Source organism: Aquarana catesbeiana, linkage group LG07, assembly GCF_042186555.1.
Source record: "Aquarana catesbeiana isolate 2022-GZ linkage group LG07, ASM4218655v1, whole genome shotgun sequence".
Taxonomy (NCBI): domain Eukaryota; kingdom Metazoa; phylum Chordata; class Amphibia; order Anura; family Ranidae; genus Aquarana; species Aquarana catesbeiana.
This window is the reverse complement of record NC_133330.1, coordinates 157,909,874-157,936,452: the sequence shown is the minus strand read 5'-3', so window position 1 is coordinate 157,936,452 and position 26,579 is coordinate 157,909,874. Positions and strand designations below refer to the sequence as shown.

Genomic DNA, 26,579 nt, shown 5'->3' with positions numbered 1-26,579 from the left:
TAAACCTGCAGGCATCATTCTGGTATAACCATTCAAAGTCGTGAATGGCGTACCTGAAGACAAAAAAATGGTTAACAATAAAGCACAGTAAACGGTAAAGTATAAATAATTACATACCTGAAAAACAAACATGATAAAACATAATAACAATAAAACATTGCAGAATAGAATACAGTAAAAAAGAGCAGAACAAGAGAGAGAGAATAGAGAGAGAGAGAACAATAAAACGACAACTATTTTTTTTTATTTTATATATATATATTTTTTTTTTTTACACTTTTTTTGTAACTAACTTTTATAACGGTAACCGGTTCCAGGTTCGGGTCTCTCAAAATGCGATGGCATCTTGGGAGACCCTGTGAAAGTGTGCCTAGTCTGTGCAATGCTGTACCCTATGCTAATACTCAACTAGTGAATGGTAGCGTTCAAAACATTCACCAATGCAAAGACCAGGATTGTCAGGACAGGAGGGACAATAATAGCAGGTGTCACGCCTATATCCGCGCTTGCTGCAGACACAGCATCTTTTTTGGGGGGCGTTGGGTAGGGGTACTCGGGAGGACATAAAAAAAATGCCTCTCATGCAGCCGACTGCATTTGGTTGGGGATGTGAATGGGGGAAGTACGGGTGCTGCAGAAGTGGTGGGTTCCCAATTAGGATTGGCGAATGCAGCAGGAAGGGCACTATGGGCACGACGGGCCTGTGTTTGTCTTTTTGGTGGCAGCGGGACACTACTGGTGCTTGCCACCTCACCAGCTTGAACTGCACTTATGGGACTCGCCATGTCACCAAGTGTTACTGCAGTGCTGGTTTGACTACGACCGGGGTGTACTAGGCCGCTGGCGCTTGCCAGTTCAATAAAAAGCTACCAAAAAAACTGTTAGCGATCGCAGGGATCAGGCCTGACTCTGCAAACTCTGCAGTTTAGTTTAGTGTTTTGTAAGTGACAGTGATCGATCGATACTGCACTTGGGTGGGCTGGGCCGGGCGGAGGGGCAAAATGCAGGTGCTAGCAGGTATCTGGGCTGATCCCGCTAACACTGCGTTTTTGGGAACCCTAAACTGCTGGGGACGCTAGTATAGATCTGATCGGATCAGATATTGATCCGTTCAGATACTATACCACTAAGGGAGGCGTATGCTGCATGCGTGGGTGTTAGCGGTACTGGCGCTAATCTGACGCTGCTTGGGGCTGGTGCTTGCCAGTTCACCAAAATACTACCAAAAAAACTGTTAGCGATCGCAGGGATCAGGCCTGACTCTGCGAACGCTGCAGTTATGCATTTAGTGTTTTGTAAGTGTCAGTGATCGATCGATACTGCACTTGGGTGGGCTGGGCTGGGCCGGGCGGAGGGGCAAAACGCAGGTGCTAGCAGGTATCTGGGCTGATCCCGCTAACACTGCGTTTTTGGGAACCCTAAACTGCTGGGGACGCTAGTATAGATCTGATCGGATCAGATATTGATCCGTTCAGATACTATACCACTAAGGGAGGCGTATGCTGCATGCGTGGGTGTTAGCGGTACTGGCGCTAATCTGACGCTGCTTGGGGCTGGTGCTTGCCAGTTCACCAAAATACTACCAAAAAAACTGTTAGCGATCGCAGGGATCAGGCCTGACTCTGCGAACGCTGCAGTTATGCGTTTAGTGTTTTGTAAGTGACAGTGATCGATCGATACTGCACTTGGGTGGGCTGAGCTGGGCCGGGCGGAGGGGCAAAACGCAGTTGCTAGCAGGTATCTGGGCTGATCCCGCTAACACTGTGTTTTTGGGAACCCTAAACTGCTGGGGACGCTAGTATAGATCTGATCGGATCAGATATTGATCCGATCAGATACTATACCACTAAGGGAGGCGTATGCTGCGTGCGTGGGTGTTAGCGGTACTGGCGCTAATCTGACGCTGCCTGGGGCGACGCATATCACCGCCGGGCGATCAGGGGGCTAAACCTTTATTCGGTAATAAACGGCGGGTGCCCTCACACTAAAAAAAATAAACAAACCAACCAGCGTCACCCGTAACACTTATATGGTGATCAGTGGTGAAAGGGTTAACTAGGGGGCCATCAAGGGGTTAAAACATTTATTAGATAGTATATGGGGGTCCCTGACGCTATAAAACGCTGACGGCGAACCTAAATATTTACGTCCCTAACTAGCGTCACCAGCGACACTAATACAGCGATCAGAAAAATGATCGCTTAGCGACACTGGTGACAGGGGGTGATCAAGGGGTTAAAACTTTATTAGGGGGGGTTAGGGGGGTATCCTAGACCTAAAGGGGGGTAATATTCACTGTCCCAACACTGTAACTGTCACAAACTTACACCAATGCAGTAATCAGAAAAAAAAAAAAAACAAAACAAAAAACTGCTGGTGTCAGTTTGTGACAGGGGGGGGGGGTGATTGGGGGGGGATCGGGGGGCGATCGGGGGGGGGGATCGGGGTGTTTTGTGTGCCTGGCATGTTCTACTGTGTGTGTAGTGTTAGTGCACTCACAGTGATGTCTTCTCTCCTCGGCGCTGCAACGGAATACCGATCCGAGGAGAGATGACATAATTTCCTTTGCTGCTGTTTAGCATACAGCAGCAAAGGAAGTTATCTGATTGGCCGGCGGCGATCGCGAGGGGGGGGCCACGAACGGATGGCCTCCCCCTCACCTCCGATCGCCGTGGGACCAAAGACGACCGCCTCGGGCACCGGGGGGGTCCGATCGGACCCCCCACCCGCGGAAGGCAAATCACGTATATATACGTGATTTTGCCTGTCCGTGCCACCTTGCCGACGTAAATCGGCATGAGGCGGTCGTCAAGTGGTTAAAAAAGTCAGGTGAAAAAACATAATTATACTTCCAGTAAAAAAAAATTGTGACGCAACAAGCTGATTCTCTCACTCCTGCCACCTTTACACTGTGCTCTTACAATATGCTCACCAGAAGCACTGACCTCTATGACCCTGATGGTTCCTTGAATAGAACAACTAGGCATACACTGATCGGTCTTTAATATCCTCCAACATTTGAATCCCAACCATTTTCAAATGAAATTCCAGGTCGAAGGACTTTCTCAGAGGGATCGCTTATCCCTCATTTAAACACAAAAAAAAGAATACATCTAATCTCTTTCCGCTGTATTTTTGTTAAAAAGAGATGCATACAAACATACTCACATAAGAAAGGGTATATTGACGCATGTGTGGTAACAATCTGCTGTAGATTAGGCTACCTGCGGGTCTTGCAGATCACTACGTGCTGACATCACAAAGGGAGCTGGTCCAAGACCTGACATGTGCATTTCAGGGCAGAACTTCTTCAGAGGCATGGCTATACAATCATGGCATGTTATAGTTATAGCTACTTCCTATTTAGTAACCATAGGAATGCCAAAACAAAAGGCTCATATGAAGTTTGTGATTAAAAGCTTCAATAAATCTGCATGGTGCATATATCTAACAAAAGCTAGATATTAATTAATAATATTTAGATAATCATTCTAACGATACTGATGACGAAACCACATAATACACCAGAACAGTATCCAATTAGAAAAATCATCATAAATACATATAAATAAAGAATGCACCTAAACTGCTTGTTTACTCCTTTCTGTGCAAATATAAAAATATAAATTCATAAAATTAAAATGAGAGAAACTAGAGATTGCTGCGGGAGTCATGGCTTGCGGCTGATGGAGTAGGCAGCGTGGTGTAAGAGCTCCGCCAAAACTCTGTGCATTTATCCTGTCTCAGCGATCCTGTAATGTCCAAACTGCTGCTAACCTGCACCGGAGGGACCCCCATACCGTCCCCAATCCAGCAGTACTATATACGCCAAGATTCGGCAACGGACATGTACCGCAAAGGAGGAAGAGAGTTGTTGCCTGCAACAGAGCATGACGCCCGGTCTCAGCGCTCAGCTAAAGAGGCAGCTATGAGGATGTTTGGAGGTGCTCTGGGGAAGGGTACCCCTTTCCAAACCGCCCTCCCTTCTGAATCCTGCAGAGCTGAACTCCCTCTCTGAAGCACAGGAGAATGCATGGCCTGAGGACACAGCAAATACCTCCTAATGGGACGCAGTGAGTACACTAGGCCCTGATAATAATGCCAAGGCTCTGGCAGACCAGGAGCTCCCTGCCCCTGAACCAAACCTAAGGGATATCTTTGCAGCAGTTACATCATGTAATATGTCTATTACCACCCTCACTACTGAGATTAAAGGGGTAAAATTGGAGCTGAATCTAGTCAGACAGGATATGCAGAATCTGCATGACCACAATGTGGCCCTGGAGGACAGAATGAGCAATGTGGAGGATGATGTTGTGCCATTGCAGAGAGAAGTTTGCCATATGCAATTGATTATTGTAGGCCATTCAGCCCGTTTAGAGGACATGGAGAACAGGCAGAGACGCAATAATTTCCGAGCGGTGGGCATACCAGAGAGGGCAGAAAGAAAAAACCCTGTGGCATTTATAGAAAACTGGCTACTTAATATGTTTTGCAAAGATGCCTTTTCCCCCATGTTTGCGGTGGAACGGGCCCATAGAGTCCCACCCAGACCGCCTAAACCTGGAGAACCATCCAGGCCATTTCTATTTAACATGCTAAATTTTAAGTGTAGTGATTTAATATATGCTGGGTGATATGATGTAGAGTGGGTATGAAAATTAGTAAGTACTCTTCCGCAGCCACCCAATTCTTCCAGAGAGATGCACTTTATTGACTTCCAACACAGAACAAAGTCCAAAGTCCACAGATGACAAAAAAATCCGACAGAGTAGATATAATCCAGAGTCCCATTTCTTAGGTCTGAGTGTGCATACACAGACAAGCCTAACTTAAAAACTAAATGCCAGCTTGAATGTCCTCTATGAAATACTAGTCCACTAGGAGGGAGTTTCTGCTAGGTCAACCCAAAATACTCTTTGATCTTATTGTTACCCCCTCAAGTCTAATTACCATCAATAAATACTTCTTCTATGGTCCTTTAAACAATGTACCCTTTGAAATGTTCAATTAGGTTTAACACATCAAAGGGTCTTCAGCTGTCCCCTTGCTATGTTAAAATTCAGTTGGCTTGGACAAATCAACCATTGTCAATTGAATTCTGGCCTGGTCAATATTGACTGTATGTGTACATACATATAATAATATAATGTCCCACATAAATCGGTGAACATATTACAACATATACAACATGAAGGACCGGGATGCTGCCCTGTATCAGGCCAGAACCAAAGGAACCCTTATGAAGATAGATAACGCCCGCATATCATTTTATCCAGATTTCTCCGCTGAGTTACAATGCCACAGGGCTATGAAGTAAAGAAGTGCCTCCGTAAATATGATGTCGCATATGCTATGTTGTATCCTGCCAAGCTCAGAATCGCAGCAAACGGTGAAACACAGTTTTTTGATAATCCTGAAAATGCATCTAATTGGCTGGATCGTGTGGAGCATACCCTTAAAAGAGCACCAGCACCCATGGAATAACTGTGCCTTACCCTTTACTTTTTGTTACAGTTTGATGTGCTTATCCTGGGAGGCAGAGAGGAAGAAATAACATTGTTTGCACTACATTTTACCAATGACTTGGATTCGCAAGTCCCTTTGAATCAGAGTTGAACTGAGACGTTGGGGCCCCCTACTACAGTCCTGCGTGGACATGCTCTTTGTTACTGAGCTCCTTCATTGTTTCTAGGATGCACAAGTTTTTTCTTTTCCTTTTATTCCTCCTTTTTTTTTTTGGTCGTTTAATGTTTTTTGTATCTTTCCATATACTGACCCTTGCTGGTTGCAGGGAGAACTTTTTTTCTTTTGCCCTCTGTTTGTCCAACTGGGAAAAAATTTTTTATGGAGGTCATCATCACCTGCTTGTCTAGACTTAGTCTGGGAATGCCTATCTCATGGGGCTTCTACATGGAGATGTAAAGAGCTCCTTGACGTATCCCTATACTTGAAATTGATCCTTCAAGTTTCATACCAGTTTATTAATCAATGTCTACTGTGTGTACTTTAGTCTCATGGAATGTGCGGGGGCTGGGTGATGGAGTGAAACAGGTGGCTTTTTTTTCCATTGTAAAGACCCACAAACCTTCTGTGGTGTGTTTGCAAGAAACTCACAGGCCAATTCCATATCCACACTTAGGCTGGCCATACACTATACAATTTTCTGATTCAATTTCCTTTAGATTTACCTTCAACTATGTAGTGCAAGGGCCTGTCTGATTGCATACAAATTGAAAGGGTTTAGGTTTGACCTCATATTATATGGTTTTGGTAAATCTAAAGGAAAGTTGAACAGGAAAATTGTATAGTGTATGGCCAGCTTTAAAAGCCGCAGCTATCCCACCCAGTTTCACTCCACCCACACAGTTTACTCCAGAGGAGTCAGCATACTTGTTTTGCGGGCTGTCTCCTTCCAACTACTGCACCCCCTGATTAATGACTAGGGACAGTACATTTTCTTATTATGCAAATTACCAGGATTGACATGTATTATTGCAAATATCTACATCCCTCCACCCTTCTCATTTGACAGCCTGAAGTGCTTGGCAAATTTATAGCCTCCTACCCCTATATCCCTATTTGGGTATTGGGTTATTATAATAATGTAATGTGTAACAAATGGATACATTTCAATCCGGAGCTAGTCGTAATCCCCAACTGGGAGGCCCTACCCTCTTTGCTAAATTCCTTGCAGAAATTGGCCTACGAGATGTGTGGAGGGTCCTAAATCCCAATGTGCAAAGCTATTCTTGCTACTCGATATCATACAAATGCCTCTCACGCATTGATTTATGTTTGGGCAACAGCTTGGTGCATTCACTCACCACTTCCGTGATGTGTGCTCCACGCAACATTTCAGACCATTTTCTTCTTTGTGCTAAGGTGGCTACCTCCCCTAGCTCCCAGCGTAGGCTGTGGAAGGTAAATCCTTTTTGGTTCACAATCTTTCCAGAATCTGGCTCGCACCCCAAAGCCCTGATTGAGTTCTTACATTTTAACCGGGGCTCAGCTGGGTCTGTCATGATCTGGGATGCTCTGAAGGCTCACTTGAGTGGCTTAATCATTACACAGATTACCTCAATTAAAACCAAGACCAAAGAATGGGAGAATCTGGTAATGAGTGAGGCCGCCAGGGCAGAAGAGAGGTATATCTCTGCCCCCACTTTGGAATCAGAACGTAAATAGCAGGAAGCACAGGCCCTGTATCAACAGGTTTCCACTACTGCAGTGGAAACAAACGGTTCTTCCTGCAGCAAAAATACTTTAGTTAAGGCGGAGACTCTGGTCATTTAGTAGCCATGATAGCTAAAGCCCAGCAAGTCACCACTCATATAGAGGCCATCTGGAATGCTAAAGGGGACACGGTTACTGATCAGACCACATCTCCGTAGTGTTTTCAGACTTCTTTAGAGATTTATACACGTCTAAGGTACACCCCACACAAGAGGAGCTGAGCCAATTTTTGGACCAGTGCTCCACCGCCCAGTTGTCACAACAGGGCCTTGCTGCCCTTAATAAGCCATTGACTATTAAGGAGCTCACTCTAGCGGTGGCACAGATAGCAAATAATAAATCACCGGGAGCTGGCGGCCTTCCCACAGAAACATATGGGAAATATGGGGACACTCTTACCTACCCTGTTAACGACGCTGAATGATGCTCTTCAGGAAGACGGTTTACCCGCTTCTATGAATGAGGCTATCATAGTGGTCATCCCAAAGGCTGGCAAGAACCCACTACAACCTGACTCCTATAGGCCTATCTCTCTGCTTAATGCAGACATTAAATTGCTAGCCCGGGTATTGGCCACTAGCCTTTCGGGGGCTGTGGCGTACCTGGTCCATTCTAACCAGTCCGGCTTCACCCCTACCCGGTCTACTGCGCTAAACATCCGCAGGCTGTTCCACAACTCTCAGATCCAAGTGGACAATCCAGATAACAGAGCCATCCTTTCCCTCGATGCTGCCAAAGCTTTTGACAGAGTGGAGTGGAAATATTTGTGGGAGGTGCTTCGTCGATTTGGTTTGGGCGACAAATTTATATCATGGGTGCAGCTATTGTACGCTGCCCCCACAGAAAGGGTGAGGATTAACAACACCCTATCGGAGCCATTTCCTCTGTTTCATGGTACACGGCAAGGGTGCCCATTGTCGCCCCTGCTGTTTGCCATTGTATTGGAACCTCTGGCACCTATGGTGCGGGCCTCTCCCAACATCGTGGGTTTCTGGCGAGGTCAAAATGAGGAAAAAAATCTCATTGTATGCAGACAATACCCTACTGTATTTGGGAGATACTGGGGACTCCCTAAGGGCGGTGATGCGCCCAATCGATCAGTTTGGGCGGCTGTCAGGCTTTGCCATTAACTGGCATAAAGGGGACTATATTACACTAAACCTAAAACCAATACTACATAAGTTTCAAAATAAACAGGCCAGTTGGAGTAAACTACCACTGTCAGTAACCGGCTGGGTAAATCTTATTAAAATGATCTGGGCACCGCAACTTTTGTACATTTTACATAACGCCCCAGTCTGGATACCACAGTACTGGTTCCGACGTGTTGACTCACAGTTCAGAGCCCTCATCTGGAGAGGTGGAGTGGCACGTATTAAACGTGCCACTCTGCAACACCCAGAAGATCAGGGTGGAATGGCCGTTCCGCACGCACAAATGTACTATTTTGCAGCCCAACTACAACATTTCACGGAGTGGGATCTTGGGACGACTACAGACCCCTCCAGGAATCTTCTTGTTGGCCCAGACACGGCCTATACCGCCCTTTCCCATATGGGAATGGGACTCCCTAAAATCCCATTTAATTGCTCCGTGACTCAGCTACTGATGAAAGTGTGGAAGGGGGTTAAGAACACACTCGGATTAACGGGCTATATACGTCAAACCTCCATTTGGCACAATCGCTTCTACACAGATTTAGACAAGGTTCCCAAACACCCGATTTGGGAAAGGGTGGGGTTTAAATTCCTCTACCAAATTCTTGATGGGCCCGCCCTAAAACCATACTCCCATTACTGAGTGAATTCCCTATGCTCAAAGGTTATCATTACCAATATGTTCAACTACACTATGCTTTGAGGTGCCAGAGTAGACACTCTAAATTGAAACTAGAAGACTCTGCGTCCCTAGAATCTATATACACTGACCCTGAGAAGAAAGGAATCATCTCTAGAATCTATACTCATCTATTAAATATAAAAAGAAGTGCAGCGCTGGATATATATAAAACCCCAAATTAGTGATAATTGATTAAGTAAATATCTGTTATATGTGATCTATAAACAGTGAAAATAAATCATATAATAAGTCCATACTATTCAAACAAGTAAGTGAAAAAAGTGCTTCACTATAGGGATATGTGCGTGGTTAACACCACCACATCCACCTGTCTTGGTAAAGTTCAGAATGCATAAACAAATAAAGTGTCCATAAAAAGATTTAAAGTGACTTTGTTGTATGAATAAATCCATGACTGTCACTGTGATGAACGCCCATCACCTTTAATAGATTAAAGGCTTACCAGACAGCCTCTAATCAGAGGCATAATAGCATCAGCTTGGGGTGTTGTCTTCTCAACGAATGGATCTCATCCGGGATGGTAGATGTGTGTCAGAAGATGGTCACCATAAGCCTCCAGATAGCAGTCCAGTCAGTTCAGAAAGGTTCAGATATGGGCATTACTTTTATAAATGTGTTCATTGGAGAAAAATTTTCCATCCTGCTTGTAACGAAATGTCCCACACTCCGCTTGAGTGCTTTTGTCATATACCACTTCCTCCCAGTCTGAATATAGATGTCAGATATTCCAAACACCACAAATTTGTCAGCGGTTGGAATATCTGACATCTATATTCAGACTGGGTGGAAGCGGTATATGACGAAAGCACTCAAGCGGAGTTTGGGACATTTCGTTACAAGCAGGATGGAAGATTTTTCTCCAGTGAACAAATTTATAAAAGTAATGCCCATATCTGAACCTTTCTGAACTGACTGGACTGCTATCTGGAGGCTTATGGTGACCGTCTGCTGACACATATCTACCATCCCGGATGAGATCCATTCGTTGAGAAGACAACACCCCAAGCTGATGCTATTATGCCTCTGATTAGAGGCTGTCTGGTACGCCTTTAATCTATTCAAGGTGATGGGCGTTCATCATGGTGACAGTCACGGATTTATTCATACAACAAAGTCACTTTAAATCTTTTTATGGACACTTTATTTGTTTATGCATTCTGAACTTTACCAAGACAGGTGGATGTGGTGGGGTTAACCACGCACATATCCCTATAGTGAAGCACTTTTTTCACTTACTTGTTTGAATAGTATGGACTTCTTATTATATGATTTATTTTCACTGTTTATGGATCACATATAACAGATATTTACTTAATCAATTATCACTAATTTTGGGTTTTATATATATCCAGCGCTGCACTTCTTTTTATATTTATTTAGCAGTGCCCCTTATCAAGGTTGTAGTGCTTAGCTGCAGGATATTCCTTCACAGGTTGTTATATTCACATAATAATTGTTTGCACACCTAGCGCAAATTTTTTCTTTAGAATTATACTCATCTATTGTCGCACATACAAGCCCCTGACCTTTTACCTTGTAGGGAGGGATGGGAGAGAGATGATGGCCCCATTGATGGTGAACAGTGGGAGCAGATTTTGGAGGTAGGACCATTGGTGTCAGTGTCAGCGGTACAGAGACTGTCCCATCTCTTTATATTGCACCAAGTGTACCGTACGCCTGTGCAGTTGCACAAATGGGACAGGCAAGATACCCCCACTTGTTCGAAATATCAAGCCCAACCTGTCGATCTTTTTCATATGCTCTGGAGGTGCCCCAAATTGGTGAGGTATTGGAGCACCATAATTGCCAAAATCAATAGTATTTTCCAGGTTCAATTAGCTGCAGACACACTTACGTGTCTGTTAGGGAATCTTAATAAAGAACTGTACACCCCTCCAGTATACATTGTCCTCACAAGGCTCCTATATCTAGCAAGAAAGCTGATTGCTCGATTCTGACTCTCAGAAAGTGCACCAAAATGACACGGTGGATCCAACAAGTTAATACTATCCTTATTCAGGAAAAAAATACTTACCATCATAAAAAATCACCAATAAAATTTCTAAGTAAATGGCAGAGTTTGTTAAACGCTCCAGAGGTGGCATTAGACAGATTACTGGTTTTCTTTTTTTTTTTTTCTAGACTATGGCGTGCAAACACACCCAAAAACTTCACCCGGTGCCAAAAAAATGTGCACACACATAAGGAGTGAAACACAAAAAAGTGCAACGGGTACACAAGTCTTCTAAAATCAGAGGGCCTTGCCCTGAATCCCCCGGGGCGTTAGGCTCCAGACGGGGACAAGGGTACTTACACTTTGTCCATCTGGCTGGAACCAGACAGACCCCGTTCTCTGGAGGGCCTGCCGAAACAGACCCACCCAAGTACTAGGTGGAGCTCCCTTGAAGGGAGACCCCATGAGAGAGGGCGAACCAAGCCAAAAGGCCTATTATCCACTCCCTCCCAAGACTTTCAGGGCAGGCCCGAGGACCTGCAACCCTACTCATCGCAGCAAATCGTTTACAAACCAAAAAATACAAAAAGTGACAAACATAGGCTAATAAATAAAATAAAGTGGGGAAGAAATAAGTGGAGAGGAGAGTGAAAAGGTGGCTGTTGTGTAAAACAATGACCAGACCCTCTGGCCAGGAATAAAAAATTCCTCTGGTCCTAGCCAAAAGGCCCAGCCCAAGAGGCAGGTGCTAAAAAGAGTGTCATATGGTGCAGTGACCGTGGTGCCTCAAATCAAAGTGACCCTCACTCACAGTGATTTTTTGGCACCCCTGGACTGCCACTCCAGGGGCACCTACTCCATAGGCTTTCAGGACCAACCCTGACCAACAACCCAGACCACAGCAGCCCCCACTCCAGGCAGAAAGGCATGAAGTTCAGGGAGCTTGGTGAGAGCCCTTTACCATCAGGCTCCACCATCGCTCCCATCAATCCTTCCTAATTACATTCTGGAAATACTAACCGCTCCTCCCCCCCATCAAAAGAGGAGCTGGTGTTCTCTCCCGAAAAACTGTCTGTAGCTAGAGCTACCACAATTTAGGCCAGAAGGCCAGGGACCAGACCCTCTGGTCAGACCCAGATGCAGCACCCATCCTCACCAGGAGCATCCTTCTGGACGGCTCAGACTCAACCATCGGCCAGCCCCCAGTATCTGTCGGGCAGCTTGGCATAGTCCCTGCTGAAACCGCCTTTCCAGGCACTATAACACCATTGGATTTGCTAGGTCTCCCCTTTGAGAGTAGTACAGCGCCTCCTCTGGAAACTGATAAGAACAGATACTACACTTGATCTTAGCCAAAGGGCCGAGAAGAAACAGATTACTGATGGGATAGTAGCTTTTATGAGTTAATCTCAGAAACTTAGGTGGAAAAAAAAGGTGATCCGCCAAGAGAAATCTTCTAGTGCTTTAGATCATGGGTACTCATGGGTGCTTTAGATCATGGGTGCACATTACCAGTTGAACTAGAGTTTTTCTTAATTTAAATAATTTTATATGTACCTCTTCTCTTATCTGTTTTGTTTGTATGTTGCACCTCTTTTTGCTATAGGTGCTGAGGATTCAGGGTATTGCACAATGGGGTTCATTTACTAAAGGCAAATCCACTTTGCACTACAAGTGCACTTGGAAGTGCAGTCGCTGTAGATCTGAGGGGGACAGGCAAGGAAAATAAAAAAACAGCATTTTAGCTTGCACATGATTAGATGATGAAAATCAGCATAGCTTCTCCTCATTTCAGATTTCCCCTCAGATCTAAAGCGACTGCACTTCCAAGTGCACTTGTAGTGCAAAGTGGATTTGCCTTTAGTAAATCAACCCCAATGCTTTTTTGGCACATGATAAATGAGATGATTATATATCTACCACCACTTATATATGGTTTTGACTATGGAGTATTCTGTTGTTTACAGATTGTATACCTATACAAATATACCATATAATGCCTTGTGTTCTCATTAATAAAAACCTTTTATTGATTAAAAAAAAAAAAAGAGATTGCTGCGTGGTGACACCAGTTTGTAAATTCTAACTTCTACATTGCTTAACCACTTAATACTTCGTACTTAATATTAATATTTCAATACTTTAATACTTCATCCAAATGTTATGGATGGAATGAATCTTGTGTGAACACTCACAACTTTTAGATCTCTAGAGTTCTATCTTAATATAGTAAATTATGCAATCAGCTTGTAGAATGTATGACTAGTTCTTTTGGATATCACAATAGCTAAGCTCAAACTTTAAAAATCCTAATCTACACCCAAGTCCAAATTTAACACTATTATTCTGAATTACTAGTTAAATGAACAGGGTGAACACAGTGATACTGTGGCCTCTAATAAGGTAATAGGGTTGATTTACTAACACTGGAGAGTGCAAAATCTGGTGCAGCTCTGTATAGAAACCAGTCAGCTTCCAATGATTTTGTCAAAGCTTAATTGAGCAAGCTGAAGTTAGACGCTGATTGGCTGCCATGCAAAGTTGCACCAGATTTTGCACTCTCCAGTTTTAGTAAATCAACACCAATGAATATCTCATAAACCCTTGATAGTTGTGTCTCATTCAGTAGAAGATACCTTGATATATATATATATATATAAATTGCTTATTGGAACTTTCTTGTTTACTTCTTTTTTACATATAAATTATGATCCAAATCTGTAATCAGTTGTTTATTGTTTGTATTATTCTTGATACATATTTAGGAATACATGGATATCTTAAGCTATAAACAGAGCATGAAAGAAATTCCAGGTGGAAATGAACATACGCTTGAAAAATTACGGCAGAGAATCAGAGACCGAGATACTGCCTTAGAGGTAAGTAAATGACATTGTCTGGTAAAGTATATCTTCTTCTTTTTCTTTTTTTTTTTACAAGAAGCACACAAACATATTATCTTCATGATCATTTTCACCATGCTTTACCTCTGTTCAGAATTTGACCTTAAGATGGATATAGGGAACAGAACCTACCAACTCAGTTCAGTTTTTCATTCCTACATTGCTGTATTAAACAAGTCTATTGCTTTCTATTTGGTCTCTAACCTGGTGTTCCTGGACCACACCCGCTGCTGGGAGTGAAGCACCCCCTTGCTGCCTCTCATACAAAGAAAGCCTCTGGTGTAAACAAAATCCAAAGATGTACAAATTCCAAAGAGGTACAGATGTTATTCACAACCACCAATCAAATTCAAACCTGTCATGGAAATTTGAATATGATTAGTGATGCAGGATGCAGTGACATGTTCTTCTATCGCTTATCCATCTTTAGTAGCTTTCTACAAACTTTCAGAGTTAAACCCCCTTAAAGTTACCTGATCCCTGAAGTCAGTAATGTTTTAACCTCAAGCTTTGAAGGCATTGTGAGAAAACCTTCACCCCTTCAGTCTTGGCAGAGCAGCAAAAAGGAGCTATTCTGATAAGCTGAAAACAACGAGAGACCTGCAGAACATTACAAGCTACAGGAAACCACCCCACACTGCAGAGAGCCATAAACTAGCTAACGTGTTCCACTCCAGGTTTTTTGTTCCAGGGTTCCTAACTCCACATTTACACCCCTATGTAGTGTATTTATACATAATTACACCCATAATACACTACACCCCCTCCCTACCCATCCAAGTCCAGTTCAGATATCACCTCTCTAACCACTCCCCTGGACCCCACCTCTTACTCACCACTTTCTACCCTCTGCTGAGTCTCTGAGAAGAGGATGTATACCAGACCTCCAGAGACAAAATAAAAGGAAGGCACTGTGCCCAGATGGAACAACATCTTCCTGCCTAAGAGCTGTGCTAATCAGCTGGCAGCCACCCTTACACAGATCTTTAGTAAATTACTGGAGCAGCATGAAGTTCCCTCCTGCTTCAAACGCTCCTCAATAATACTCATTCCTTAGACACCCACCACCACAGGACTAAATGACCACATGCAGGTTTTGCCATTGTCAGTAATCATAAAGTCATTTGAGAGACTAATGCTGACCCACCTGAACAACGTCATAGGTCCCCTGCTGGACCCTCTGTAGTTCGCCTATAGAACAGTGAATGGAGGATGCTTTCAGCATTGGGCTGCACTACATCCTGGATTTCAACTCAGCATTCAACACTATCACTCCGGAAATCTTCTACTCCAAATTTACCTAGCTCACTGTGCTCACCTCTATCTATTAGTGGACTACCAACTTCCCGGCAGACAGGAAGCAGCAGGCAAGGCTGGGGAAAATCATATCCAGCACTTGGTCAATGCGTACTGATGCTCCTTAAGGATGTGTGCTTTCTGCACTATTCTTTTCCCTCTATACCAGCAACTGTACCTCAAGGAATTTGTCTGTTAACCACTTCAGCCCTGGAGGATTTGGCTGCTCAATGACCAGAGCACTTTTTACAATTTAGGACTGCGCTGCTTTAACTAGTAATTGCACGGTCATGCAATGCTGTACCCAAACAAAATTTGTGTCCTTTTTTTCCCCACAAATAGAGCTTTCTTTTGATGGTATTTGATTGCCTCTACGATTTTTATTTTTTGCGATATAAACGAAAAAAGACAGAAAATTTTGAAAAAAAATTATATTTTCTACTTTTTGTTATAAAAAAATCCAATAAACTTAATTTTAGTCATACATTTAGGCCAAAATGTATTCAGCCACATGTCTTTGGTAAAAAAAAGTCAATAAACTTATATTTATTGGTTTGAGCAAAAGTTATAGCGTCTACAAACTAGGGTACATTTTCTGTAATTTACGCAGCTTTTAGTTTATGACTGCCTATCTCAGTTCTTGAGGTGCTAAAATGGCAGGGCAGTACACCCCCCCCCCCCAAATGACCCCATTTTGGAAAGTAGACACCCCAAGGAAATTGCTGAGAGGCATGTTGAGCCCATATAAATAAATATTTTATTTTTTTGTGACTGAAAGTGATTGAAAAATGACAAAAAAAAAAATTACACAAAGTTGTCACTAAATGATATATTGCTCACACATGCCATGGGCATATGTGAAATTACACCCCAGAATACTTTCTGCTGCTTCTCCTGAGTATGGGGATACCTCATGTGTGAGACTTTTTGGGAGCCTAGCCGTGTACAGGTCCCCGAAAACCAAGCACCGCTTTCGGGATTTCTAAAGGCGTAAATGTTTGATTTCACTTCTCACTACCTATCACAGTTTTGAAGGCCATAAATGCCAAGATAGCACAACCGCCCCCCCCCAAATGACCCCATTTTGGAAAGTAGACACCCCAAGCTATTTGCTGAGAGGCATGTTGAGTCCAAGGAATATTTTATATTTTTATATATAAGTTGCGGGAAAATAACAAACTTTTTTTTTTTTTTTTTTGCACAAAGTTGTCACTAAATGATATATTGCTCAAACATGCCATGGGCATATGTGAAATTACACCCCAAAATACATTCTGCTGCTTCTCCTGAGTACGGGGATACCACATGTGTGAGACTTTTTGGGAGCCTAGCCGTGTACAGGACCCCGAAAACCAATCACCGCCTTCAGGCTCTCTAATGCCCCGTACACACGATCGGACATTGATCGGACATTCCGACAACAAAATCCATGGATTTTTTCCGACGGATGTTGGCTCAAACTTGTTTTGCGTACACACGGTCACACAAAGTTGTCGGAATTTCCGATCGCCAAGAACGCGGTGACGTACACCACATACGACGAGACTAGAAAAGGCCAGTTCAGGACCAAGTGTGGCACCCTTTGGGCTCCTTTTGCTAATCTCGTGTTAGTAAAAGTTTGGTGAGAGACGATTCGCGCTGTTTCAGACTTGTGGTTTTCAGATCGTTTTCTGCTGTTCAGTTTGTGCTTGTGGGTTTGTATCTGCTCTTCAGTGCGTGCAGCAAGTACCATTGACTCTTGTCATTGTGTTCTTGTTCCTTCGTTACTGTTTTTCAGGTCGCTCTTCACAGGCCTTGCTGTTCTTCAGTGCGTTCTGTTACTTCGTTTTGAGCAGCCGACCGTTTTCTAGCCATGTTGCCTATACGTACTCCTCGTAGAGTTCGTGCTCTGCAGGGGCTTGGTGTTGGGGTCCTGACCTTGACACAAGTCCAGTCCATGAACAGGGTGGGGAGGAGTTCATGGACCAAGAATTGGTTGCTCCAGCGTGACCAGTTCTGTCATATGCCTTTGCTCCGTGAGATCCGTGAGAATAATCCTGGTGATTTCAGGAACTTTCTCAGGATGACGGACCCCGTATTTCACCGTTTGTTGGCTTTGCTGACCCCTTATATCAGCAGGCAGGATACCTGCATGAGGCAAGCCATCACTCCGGAGCAGAGGCTCGTCGCCACCCTGCGGTACTTAGCGACGGGGAGAAGCCCGCAGGACTTGTTCTGCCATCATCCAGGTCCTGCAGAAGGAGTATATTAAGGTAAGATTTTTATCCTTTAATATCACATTTTATTGTATTTAATGTTTGCTAATATATTGTATTTCTTTCCTCATTCCCTAATTACCATGATTGTAATATGCTGTGAATGTCCCCTTTGTCCTCATGCATGCTGGATTTTTATGTAATTATTTTTTTGTCCTTCATACATATTTGCCTTCACTTACCTCCCCAGCATGGTCTCCTTGCCCTATATTCACCTCGTTTAGTCACTTAACAATGTATTTTATCAGCACCATAGTAGTGCTTTACCCCAAACACCCCCTAAAATGTTTTTAAATGTGGTTTGTTTTTTAAATTCAGGCAGGGTGCCAGAGGCTTTTTTTGGGGGGCCCCCAAATCAGTTGGAACCCTCCTTCCCCCCCACTGCTAAGTCAGCTGATAACAATTCTCTATCTATCCTCAATCATCTATCTGGTGACTTTGCCAAACCCATACACACTATACCCATCTCTTTTGTGGTCAGATTTATGGATGAATTCCCCAAAGCATGTAGTGCAAGGGCCTGCCTGTATACTTTCAAATGGTACTGTTAAACCACTAGACATCCGCGCTATGGCCGAATGACGGCCACAGCGCGGACCTGCATTCCCGGGAGGACGTCATATGACGTCCTCCCCTGTGCACGCTCCCTGCGCGCGCCCTGCAGGGCGCGCGCCGGGCGCGCTGTGATCACCGAGTCACTGAGACTCGGCTGATCACCGATCTGAGTAAGGGGCCGGTCCCGGCCCCTTACCATGTGATCAGCTGTCAGCCAATGACAGCTGATCACATGATGTAAACAGAAAGATCGGTAATTGTTTTTTTTTTTTACTCGCGCTGACAGCGCGAGTAGAGAAAAAAGCCGATCACCGGCTCAGATGTCAGGGACATCAGTCCCGAAGTGGAAGCACAACACATTCCTCATCAGTGCCACCCAAAAGTGCCACCTAACAGTGCCCACAGTGCCACCTAACAGTGCCCACAGTGCCACCTATCAATGCCAACAAGTGCCACCTATCAATGCCCACAAGTGCCACCTACCAATGCCCACCTGTAGTGCCAATCAGTGCCACCTGTCAGTGCTGCCCATCACTGCCACCCATCAGTGCCCATCACTGCCACCTATCAGTGCCCATCACTGCTGCCTCATCAACGTACATCAATGAAGAAGAAAAAGTACCCGTTAAAAATTTTTTATAACAAAATATAAAAAAAAAAAATTTTTTTTTTTTTAAAAATTCAGGTTTTTACATTTTTTTAACAAAAAGTAAAAACCGCAGAGGTGATCAAATACCACCAAAAGAAAGCTCTATTTGTGGGAAAAAAATGATAAAAATTTCATTTGGGTACAGCGTTGTATGACCGCGCAATTGTCATTCAAAATGCGTTAGCGTTGAAAGCTAAAAATTGGTCTGGATAGGAGGGGGGTTTAAGTGCCCTGTAAGCAAGTGGTTAAAGTTTTTGTATCTTATTATTATCTTGATAGGTAATAGTAGAATTTCCAAATGTGCTCAAATGTGTACAATGTGTATTTATATCTTTGTATTATGACACTTCTTACCTGTCCAGTGGGCTGCCAATAGTGTAACTAAGGAAGGGCTGGCCAAAGTAATACTATTTAGGCATTTATCTCTCAATGAAGTGGAGAGGGTTACCTGTCCAAGAGCCCCCCCCCCCCTAAAATGTTAGAAATGGCCCATGAGAGTGGGGGGGGGGATCTGATAGGTGTACCTTATACTTTGGTCTTTAAAAACTCCCTCAAATAAATGTTATCTTGATGTTGGCCAAGAATGTTTGTGTCTAATCTGCTTTCCCTGTTTATGTGCAAAATGACTAATTTTTTGTTGTTGTTTGACATCACAGTTTCCTTCCACGCCACAGGAATGGCAGACTGTGGCCTCCCACTTTGCCCAGCGGTGGGACTTTCCTAACTGCGGAGGAGCAATTGATGGGAAACACATCCACATCATCCCACCACCCAACTCGGGGTCATACTATTTCAACTATAAGGGGTTCAATAGTATTGTGATGTTGGCGGTGGTGTCGGCTACTTACGAGTTCCTGTATGTGGAAGTGGGGAAGAATGGCTGGATGTCCGACGGTGGAGTCATCACCCAGACGGAGTTCTACAGGCATCTCCAGAATGGCAGCTTGGACTTGCCACCTCCAGAAGACAATGTGGAAGGACTCCCATTCATCTTCATTGCAGATGAAGCGTTTGCGCTGGGGGACCATCTTGTGCAGCCATTCCCGATGAGGACCCTCACCCCGGACCAGAGGGTTTTTAATTACCGGCTGGCCAGAGCCAGAAGAGTGGTGGAGAACACGTTTGGAATCATGGCCAGCCGGTTCCGCCTATTTCTTACACCCATACACATGGCGGAGTACAAACTGAATCATGTCATCCTGGCGTGCTGGAATTCAAAATGAACCAACCCTGACGGCGCTTGAAAGTGGCCGTCCTGGCTTGCCCCCCCTGAGTGCCCGTGATGTCCGTCTAAGATACCTTGAATACTTTGCGGGTAGGGGGGCTATCAATATGCTAGACAATGTCTGAAACCTTTTTCAAATAAAAAAAATGTAACTACTAAAATCTTTGGTGACATTCACTGCTTGTGTTTCTTTTAGCTGACCCTGACAGAAATGTGGTGAGTCTTGAAAATGGCGTGATTGTGTAACATTACAAAGCATTGTTGGGTGTTATTTACTAAAGGCAAAGACACTTTGCACTACAAGTGCACTTGAAACTGCACTTGTAGTGCAAAGTGGATTTTCCCTTAGGAAATAACCCCCATTGTCATTGAAAACACCAATTAGAGCACAACAAAAGTGTTGGAGCATTGAAACAATAATCCACACATTCTTGATTAACAATCTTTTTAATACCAGCACAATCACATGTGCATTTAGAAAAGGTTTTTAAAACAAACCAACATGTTGTTGTATAACAATTTTTGGGGTCACATTAGAAAAAGTAGAAATGTCCATTTAAGATAAAACAGGCATGTTTAAAACCAACAAGAAAGACACAAATCTTGAACTTACAAAGTTCACATTTGGTAGAACTTGAAGGCAATATCAGACATGAGTATTTACAAACTGTGTTTTGATATTGCGTTCAGATGGGGTGAAGTCACCCCTAGAAAAGCCAAATTTTGAAGATACACACCAATTGCCGAATGTCAACATGTGCTACCTGCCATCATCATCATCCTGGGGGATCAAGGGATGTGTTTTTGGGGTGCAACCTCTTCCTCACAGCTACTTTATTATTGAGGAAGGGGTTGTACCCCCAAAATGCGTCCATTGATCTCCCGTGATGGCAGATAGCACATGTTGACACACTGTGTGCCTCTTCAAAATTTGGCTTTTCGCAAATATGTCAAAAAATGGTAAAAATTTTTAGCTCACAAAAAGTGCAAAAAAAGGGATTTTGAGGTGTTTTAAACTCTCCCTAAAACATCAATGATGGTCTTCATTTTTTGTTGAACATCATTGATGTTTTTAAGGATGTTTCCAAGTCCCTATTACACCCCATGATCTCCCCGATCAGGATCTGTGCACTTTCCGAGGTGGATCCACAACATCACGATCACCTAAACAGATAGAAACAAAAACACACCATGTATTATAAATATGCCGGCATCCATCTCTTACCTGAGCCTGTGGTCGCAGACACTCACCTGTTGGGCCAATTTCCACCACGTCTTCCTCCTCCTGCTCTGCTTGGCTTGGGTGTATTTCCCCTTCTTCCAGAGGTGGGGGGTCTGTGGTCTCCTCGGATGAGGGGTGTCCTCCGAGCCTTTTATCCCCTATGTAAAAAAAAAATAAGTATACTTAGCACACAGATATTTGATGGCAGAAATAGGAATATGAAACATTGCTTGGAAGTGGGGTACAATTGTCTATTTTGGCAGAGTTCCAAGATGTAGAATTTTTAGTGTCCTTTGTCAAGCTTCAATACTTTACCTGTTTTGTACAAGCTTCACAGATGGAGACACCCCTATAGTATACACTGGAGCACCTGTGTGGGACCCCCTAATAAAAAGGATGTTCTTGTGTCCCACACTAGAGCTCCAGCGTCCAGATGTGAAAACTGCTGCTGAGTGTCCTCTCCTTACACAGAATCTAGTTTGCATTTCATTCTAGTTACAAACCCATCTACCCAACCAAATTATTTGCAGACAAGTAGGCCATAAAAAATGTGGGCAAATGCATATGGCCAAAACAATGGTGTTTTCTAGGCCGAACGAACAATGTTTTATACGAACGAATAATGTGCCCATGAACATGAAAGTTGCCATTTTAAACTGGATAACAGTTAAGAAAAGCACATGGAGCAGCACAAACGTAATAAGCATAAAGAATAGGAACACAGCACAACTACTTACTTTTTTGCAGCACTCTCCTGATCCTTCTGTACTGCTCGTGCTCTCTTAATTTGAGGTCCGACCACCGCTTCCTGAGCTGATCTTTCGATCGTCGTACCCTGAAATTCTGGTGCAGACTCTTGACCACTTTTGCCATGATCTTGGCCTTTCTGACAATGGGGTTGGGGTAAGGTCCATACTTCCCGTCATAGTCGGCCCTCTTCAGGATGTCCACCATCTCCAACATCTCCCCAAAGGACATATTTGATGCCTTAAATCGTCTCCTTCTGGATCGGGACATTTCTGGCTCCGGGCTTTCCTCCCCCTCCTCCTCATTGCTGTAATTAGCACGCACCTGCTGTGTCTCCGCCATGTGCTCTTCCCCCACTGCGCCGAACGAGAAGGGGCGGAGAATAGAATAGAAAGAACGTCAGGGGCGGGCGGAGTTTCACGCATGTGCAGTGTGTATAAAGCGTAACACGCGTGTGTAGTACATATGATCTGTGAGCAGAGGAAGGAGTATCGGAGGCGCCGATCGTGATAACGAAGGTATGATCTAAACTTGGGCCTATACTGCTTCTAGATTGAGGCCTATATTGTAACAAGATTAGGAGAGTTTTGCCTGACATTAGGGTTTGTCTTGTGTTGTGTCTTGCAGAGAAAATGGATGGCTTCAATGACCACAACTTCCTCCCCCTGTTCATAGACAAGTACAGGGAGCTGCCCTGTCTGTGGCAGGTGAAACATCCACATTATAATCATAAACAAAAGAGGCAGACAGCGCTGGAGAAACTGCTGGAGTTGGTGAAGCCGGTGGTCCCCACAGCAACCATCCCTTATTTAAAAGCCAAAATTGGTGGCCTGAGGAGCACTTATCTTAGGGAGCGCAAGGAGGTCACGGATTCCCAGAGATCAGGAGCTGCAGCAGATGCCGTTTATGTCCCCAGGCTGTGGTACTATGAGAGACTTCGTTTTCTGTCAGACCAGACTGGAGTCAGGGAATCCCTCTCAACCCTTCCTTCCACTCTTCCTTCCACCCCAGCTGAGGCTTCCGATGTCCTACCTGGGACTTCCAGCCAGGAAGAAGTGGAGGAGCCCAGCTTGAGCCAGGTATAGCATTGTTCTACAGATTTCTGGTCAATAAAGAAATGATCTAGATGTTATTATTGATCACTAATTGCTGATTTTAAAAAGTGTTTTACATATCAATAGACAATAGTGGGCAAAAATAATTGGGACAAGAATGAAAAATGCTGGGCTCAGAATGATAGTCTTTAATATTTGTTAACATTCAATTTGCAACAGTCATGAGATGAAAATTGTGTGTGATTGATGAAGTAAAAACTAAAACTATGTCCCTTTTTCATACACAGTAAGACCTCAGCCAGGACGAGGCTGTGTAATGTGGCAGCCAGGAGGAGGCTGTGGAATGTGGCAGCCAGGAGGAGGCGGGGGTAAGTGGCAGCCAGGAGGAGGCGGGGGTAAGTGGCAGCCAGGAGGAGGCGGGGCTAAGTGGCAGCCAGGAGAAGCCTGGGACCAGTAGGAACCTGACCGATTCGCAGGTCCCTCCCCTCCGCCTTCCAACCAAAAGACCCAGGAAGGGGAGTCACGTGCAGGATTCAGCACTCAGGCTTATTCAGGAGGCTTCTGCGTCCCTCAGAGACACCCCCACTCCTGAAGAGGCCTTTGCCTGCATGGCTACCACCAAACACCAGCAGGGCATGCAGGAGGGCCAACACCAGCTGTGTGAGGACCTTCTTTATAAAGTCTTAACTAAGGGGGTGAGGGGCGAAATCACACCCAATACCCACGTGATTGAGTTGGAACATCCTCCTCCTCCTCCTGCCACAACTACACCACCACAGCCACAGCGTGGAAGGAAGCATGGAAGGAAGACCAGAGAGTGATGACCCTGGGTTCAGTCTGGTCTGGCAAAAGATGCAGTCTCTTGTATGACCACAGCCTGGGGACACAAATGTCATCTGCTGCTTTCATGATCTCTGGGATTTCTGGACCAGACTGCACTCCCTTAGATATGGACTCCTCAGGCCACCAATTTTGCAGTAAAATAATTGATGTCTGCCCTGGGGGTCAAAGGCTTCACCAATATCTGCTGTTTTTCCAGCGTTGCCTCCCTCTTTGTTTGGTTCTGAGCCCTTAATAAAGGTTTTTTGGTTTCAATTAGACTCGCCTATGTGTGTTTTCCTTCAAAAAGGACAGTTTGTTTGTGAGGATTCAGGTACATTTCAAAAATACAATGTGAAATTAACAAGAAACACCAACACCAAGCAACCTCCTTGAGATTAAATAATACAAGATAATAATGGTGTTGTGGTAACTTGACACACAAAACACACACAAAAATATTCTGGATGTTAAATAACTAAATAAAAAAAAAAACAAGATCAGCCTTGAAAAAAATACAAACCAAAAAAAAATAAAAAAAATCACATCAGGCTTTAAAAAAAAAAAAGCACAAAAAAAATGATATAGATTTTTGGTCAGATGTGACAAATCATAATATATTGAGGGAATCACGATAAATAAGAAAGAAAGAAGTTTGTGAGAACTCTGTGTGAATATCAGCAGCAAAACTACTTCGTTCTTCCTGCATTATAAAGAAGACAAGAGTGCGCTGTATTAAACAATTTTAAAGATTGCAGCTTGACGAAAGTGCTCTATCCATTCCGAATGCTAATTTTACCAGACCGAGCTGTTCCGTCTCGGAAATTTCCTCTGAGCATGCGTGGCACTTTGTGCGTCGGAATTGTCCACACACGGTTGGAATTGACACGATCGGATTTTGTTGTCAGAAAATTTTATAGCCTGCTCTCAAACTTTGTGTGTCGGAAAATCCGATGGAAAAAGTCCACACACGGTCGGAATTTCGGACAACACGTTCCGATCGCACATTTTCCGTCGGAAAATCCGACCGTGTTTACGGGGCATAAGGGCGTAAAATGGTAATTTCACTTCTTCACTACCTATCACAGTTTCGGAGGCCATGAAATGTCAAGATAGCACAACACCCCCCCCCCCCCAAATGACCCCATTTTGGAAAAAACACACTTCAAGCTATTTGCTGAGAGGCATGTTAAGTCCATGGAATATATTATATTTTGTTCAAACATGGCATGGTTATATGTGGAGTTACACCCCAAAATACATTCTGCTGCTTCTTCTGAGTACGGGGATTCCACATGTGTGGGACTTTTTGGCAGTGTAACTGCGTACGGGACCCCGAAAACCAATCACCGCCTTCAGGCTTTCTAAGGGCGTACGTTTTTGATTTCACTCCTCACTGTCTATGATAGTTTCGGAGGTCATGAAATGTCCCGATAGCACAACCCCCCTCCCCCAAATGACCCCATTTTGGAAAGTAGACACCCCAAGCTATTTGCTGAGAGGCATGTTGAGTATTTTTCAGATCTCACTTTTTGTCACAAAGTTTTGAAAATTGAAAATAGAAAAAAAAAAAAAAACATTTTTCTTTTCTTTGTTTATTTTCAAAAATAAACGAGCTGCAAAATACTCACCATCCTCTTAGCAAATGCCTTGGGGTGTCTACTTTTCCAAAATGGGGTCATTTGGGGGGGGGGTTGTGCTATTTGGACATTTCAGGGCCTCCATAACTGTGATAGGTAGTGAGGAGTAAAATCACAATTTTACGCCTTTAGAAAGCCTGAAGGCGGTGCTTGGTTTTTGGGATCCTGTATGCGGCTATGCTCCCAAAAATTCTCACACATGTGGTATCCCCATACTCAGGATAAGCAGCAGAATGTATTTTGGGGTGTGATTCCACATATCATATAACCATGCCATGTTTGAACAATATATCATTTAGTGACAACTTTGTGTAAAAAAAAAAATAGAACATTTGTAATTTACAAGACTTACGAGACCCGAAACTTGTAGCAAAATATCAAACTTTTCATGGACACAACATGCCTCTCAGCAAAAAGCTTGAAGTGTCTTCTTCTCAAAATGGGGTAATTTTGGGGAGGGGGGTGGTTTGTGCTATCTTGGCATTTTAAGGCCTTCGAAACTGTGATAGGTAGTGAGGAGTGAAATCAAAAATTTACGCCCTTAGAAATCCTGAAGGCGATGCTTTGTATTTGGGGTCCTGTACACGGCTAGGCTCCTAAAAAAGTCCCGCACATGAGGTATCCCCATACTCAGGAGAAGCAGCAGAATGTATTTTGGGGTGTAATTCCACATATGACCATGGCATGTGTGAGCAATATATCATTTAGTGAAAACTTTGTGCACAAAAAAAATGTTTTTAATTTTCCCGAAACTTGTGGCAACATATAAAATATTCCATGGACTCAACAATTGGAAAATAGCTTGGGGTGTCTACTTTCCAAAAAGGGGTCATTTGGGGGGGGGGGTTGAACTGTCCTGGCATGTTATGCACAACATTAGAAGCTTATGTCACACATCACCCACTCTTCTAACCACTTGAAGACAAAGCCCTTTCTGACACTTTTTGCTTACATGAAAAAAAATATTTATTTTTTTTTGCTAGAAAACTACTTTGAACCCCCAAACATTATATATTGTTTTAAAGCAAAGGCCCTATAGATTAAAATGATGGAGGTGATAGAAAAGTGCCAGCGAAGCCTGTTTTAAGACAAATAGAGGATGTACTGTAGGACAGTGAGGCACAGTTAGAGCAAGGCAAGAATAATTAAGCCTGGGGTGAGGA

At 43.7% G+C, this 26,579-nt stretch overlaps 1 protein-coding gene and 1 pseudogene across 5 annotated transcripts in view; one reads left to right on the top strand and one right to left on the bottom strand.

Moving 5' to 3' along the window:
* The window catches only part of LOC141103311 (myomegalin-like), a 716,510-nt gene that overhangs the window by 252,007 nt on the left and 437,924 nt on the right, over window positions 1–26,579 (top strand). For all 5 annotated transcript variants that reach the window (XM_073592764.1, XM_073592765.1, XM_073592767.1 and 2 more), the window contains one exon: window positions 13,816–13,929. In XM_073592764.1, coding sequence (XP_073448865.1) covers window positions 13,816–13,929 — 114 coding nt within the window. The remainder of the gene's footprint in view (window positions 1–13,815; window positions 13,930–26,579) is intronic.
* On the bottom strand, window positions 12,318–12,422 carry LOC141103966 (U2 spliceosomal RNA; annotated as a pseudogene).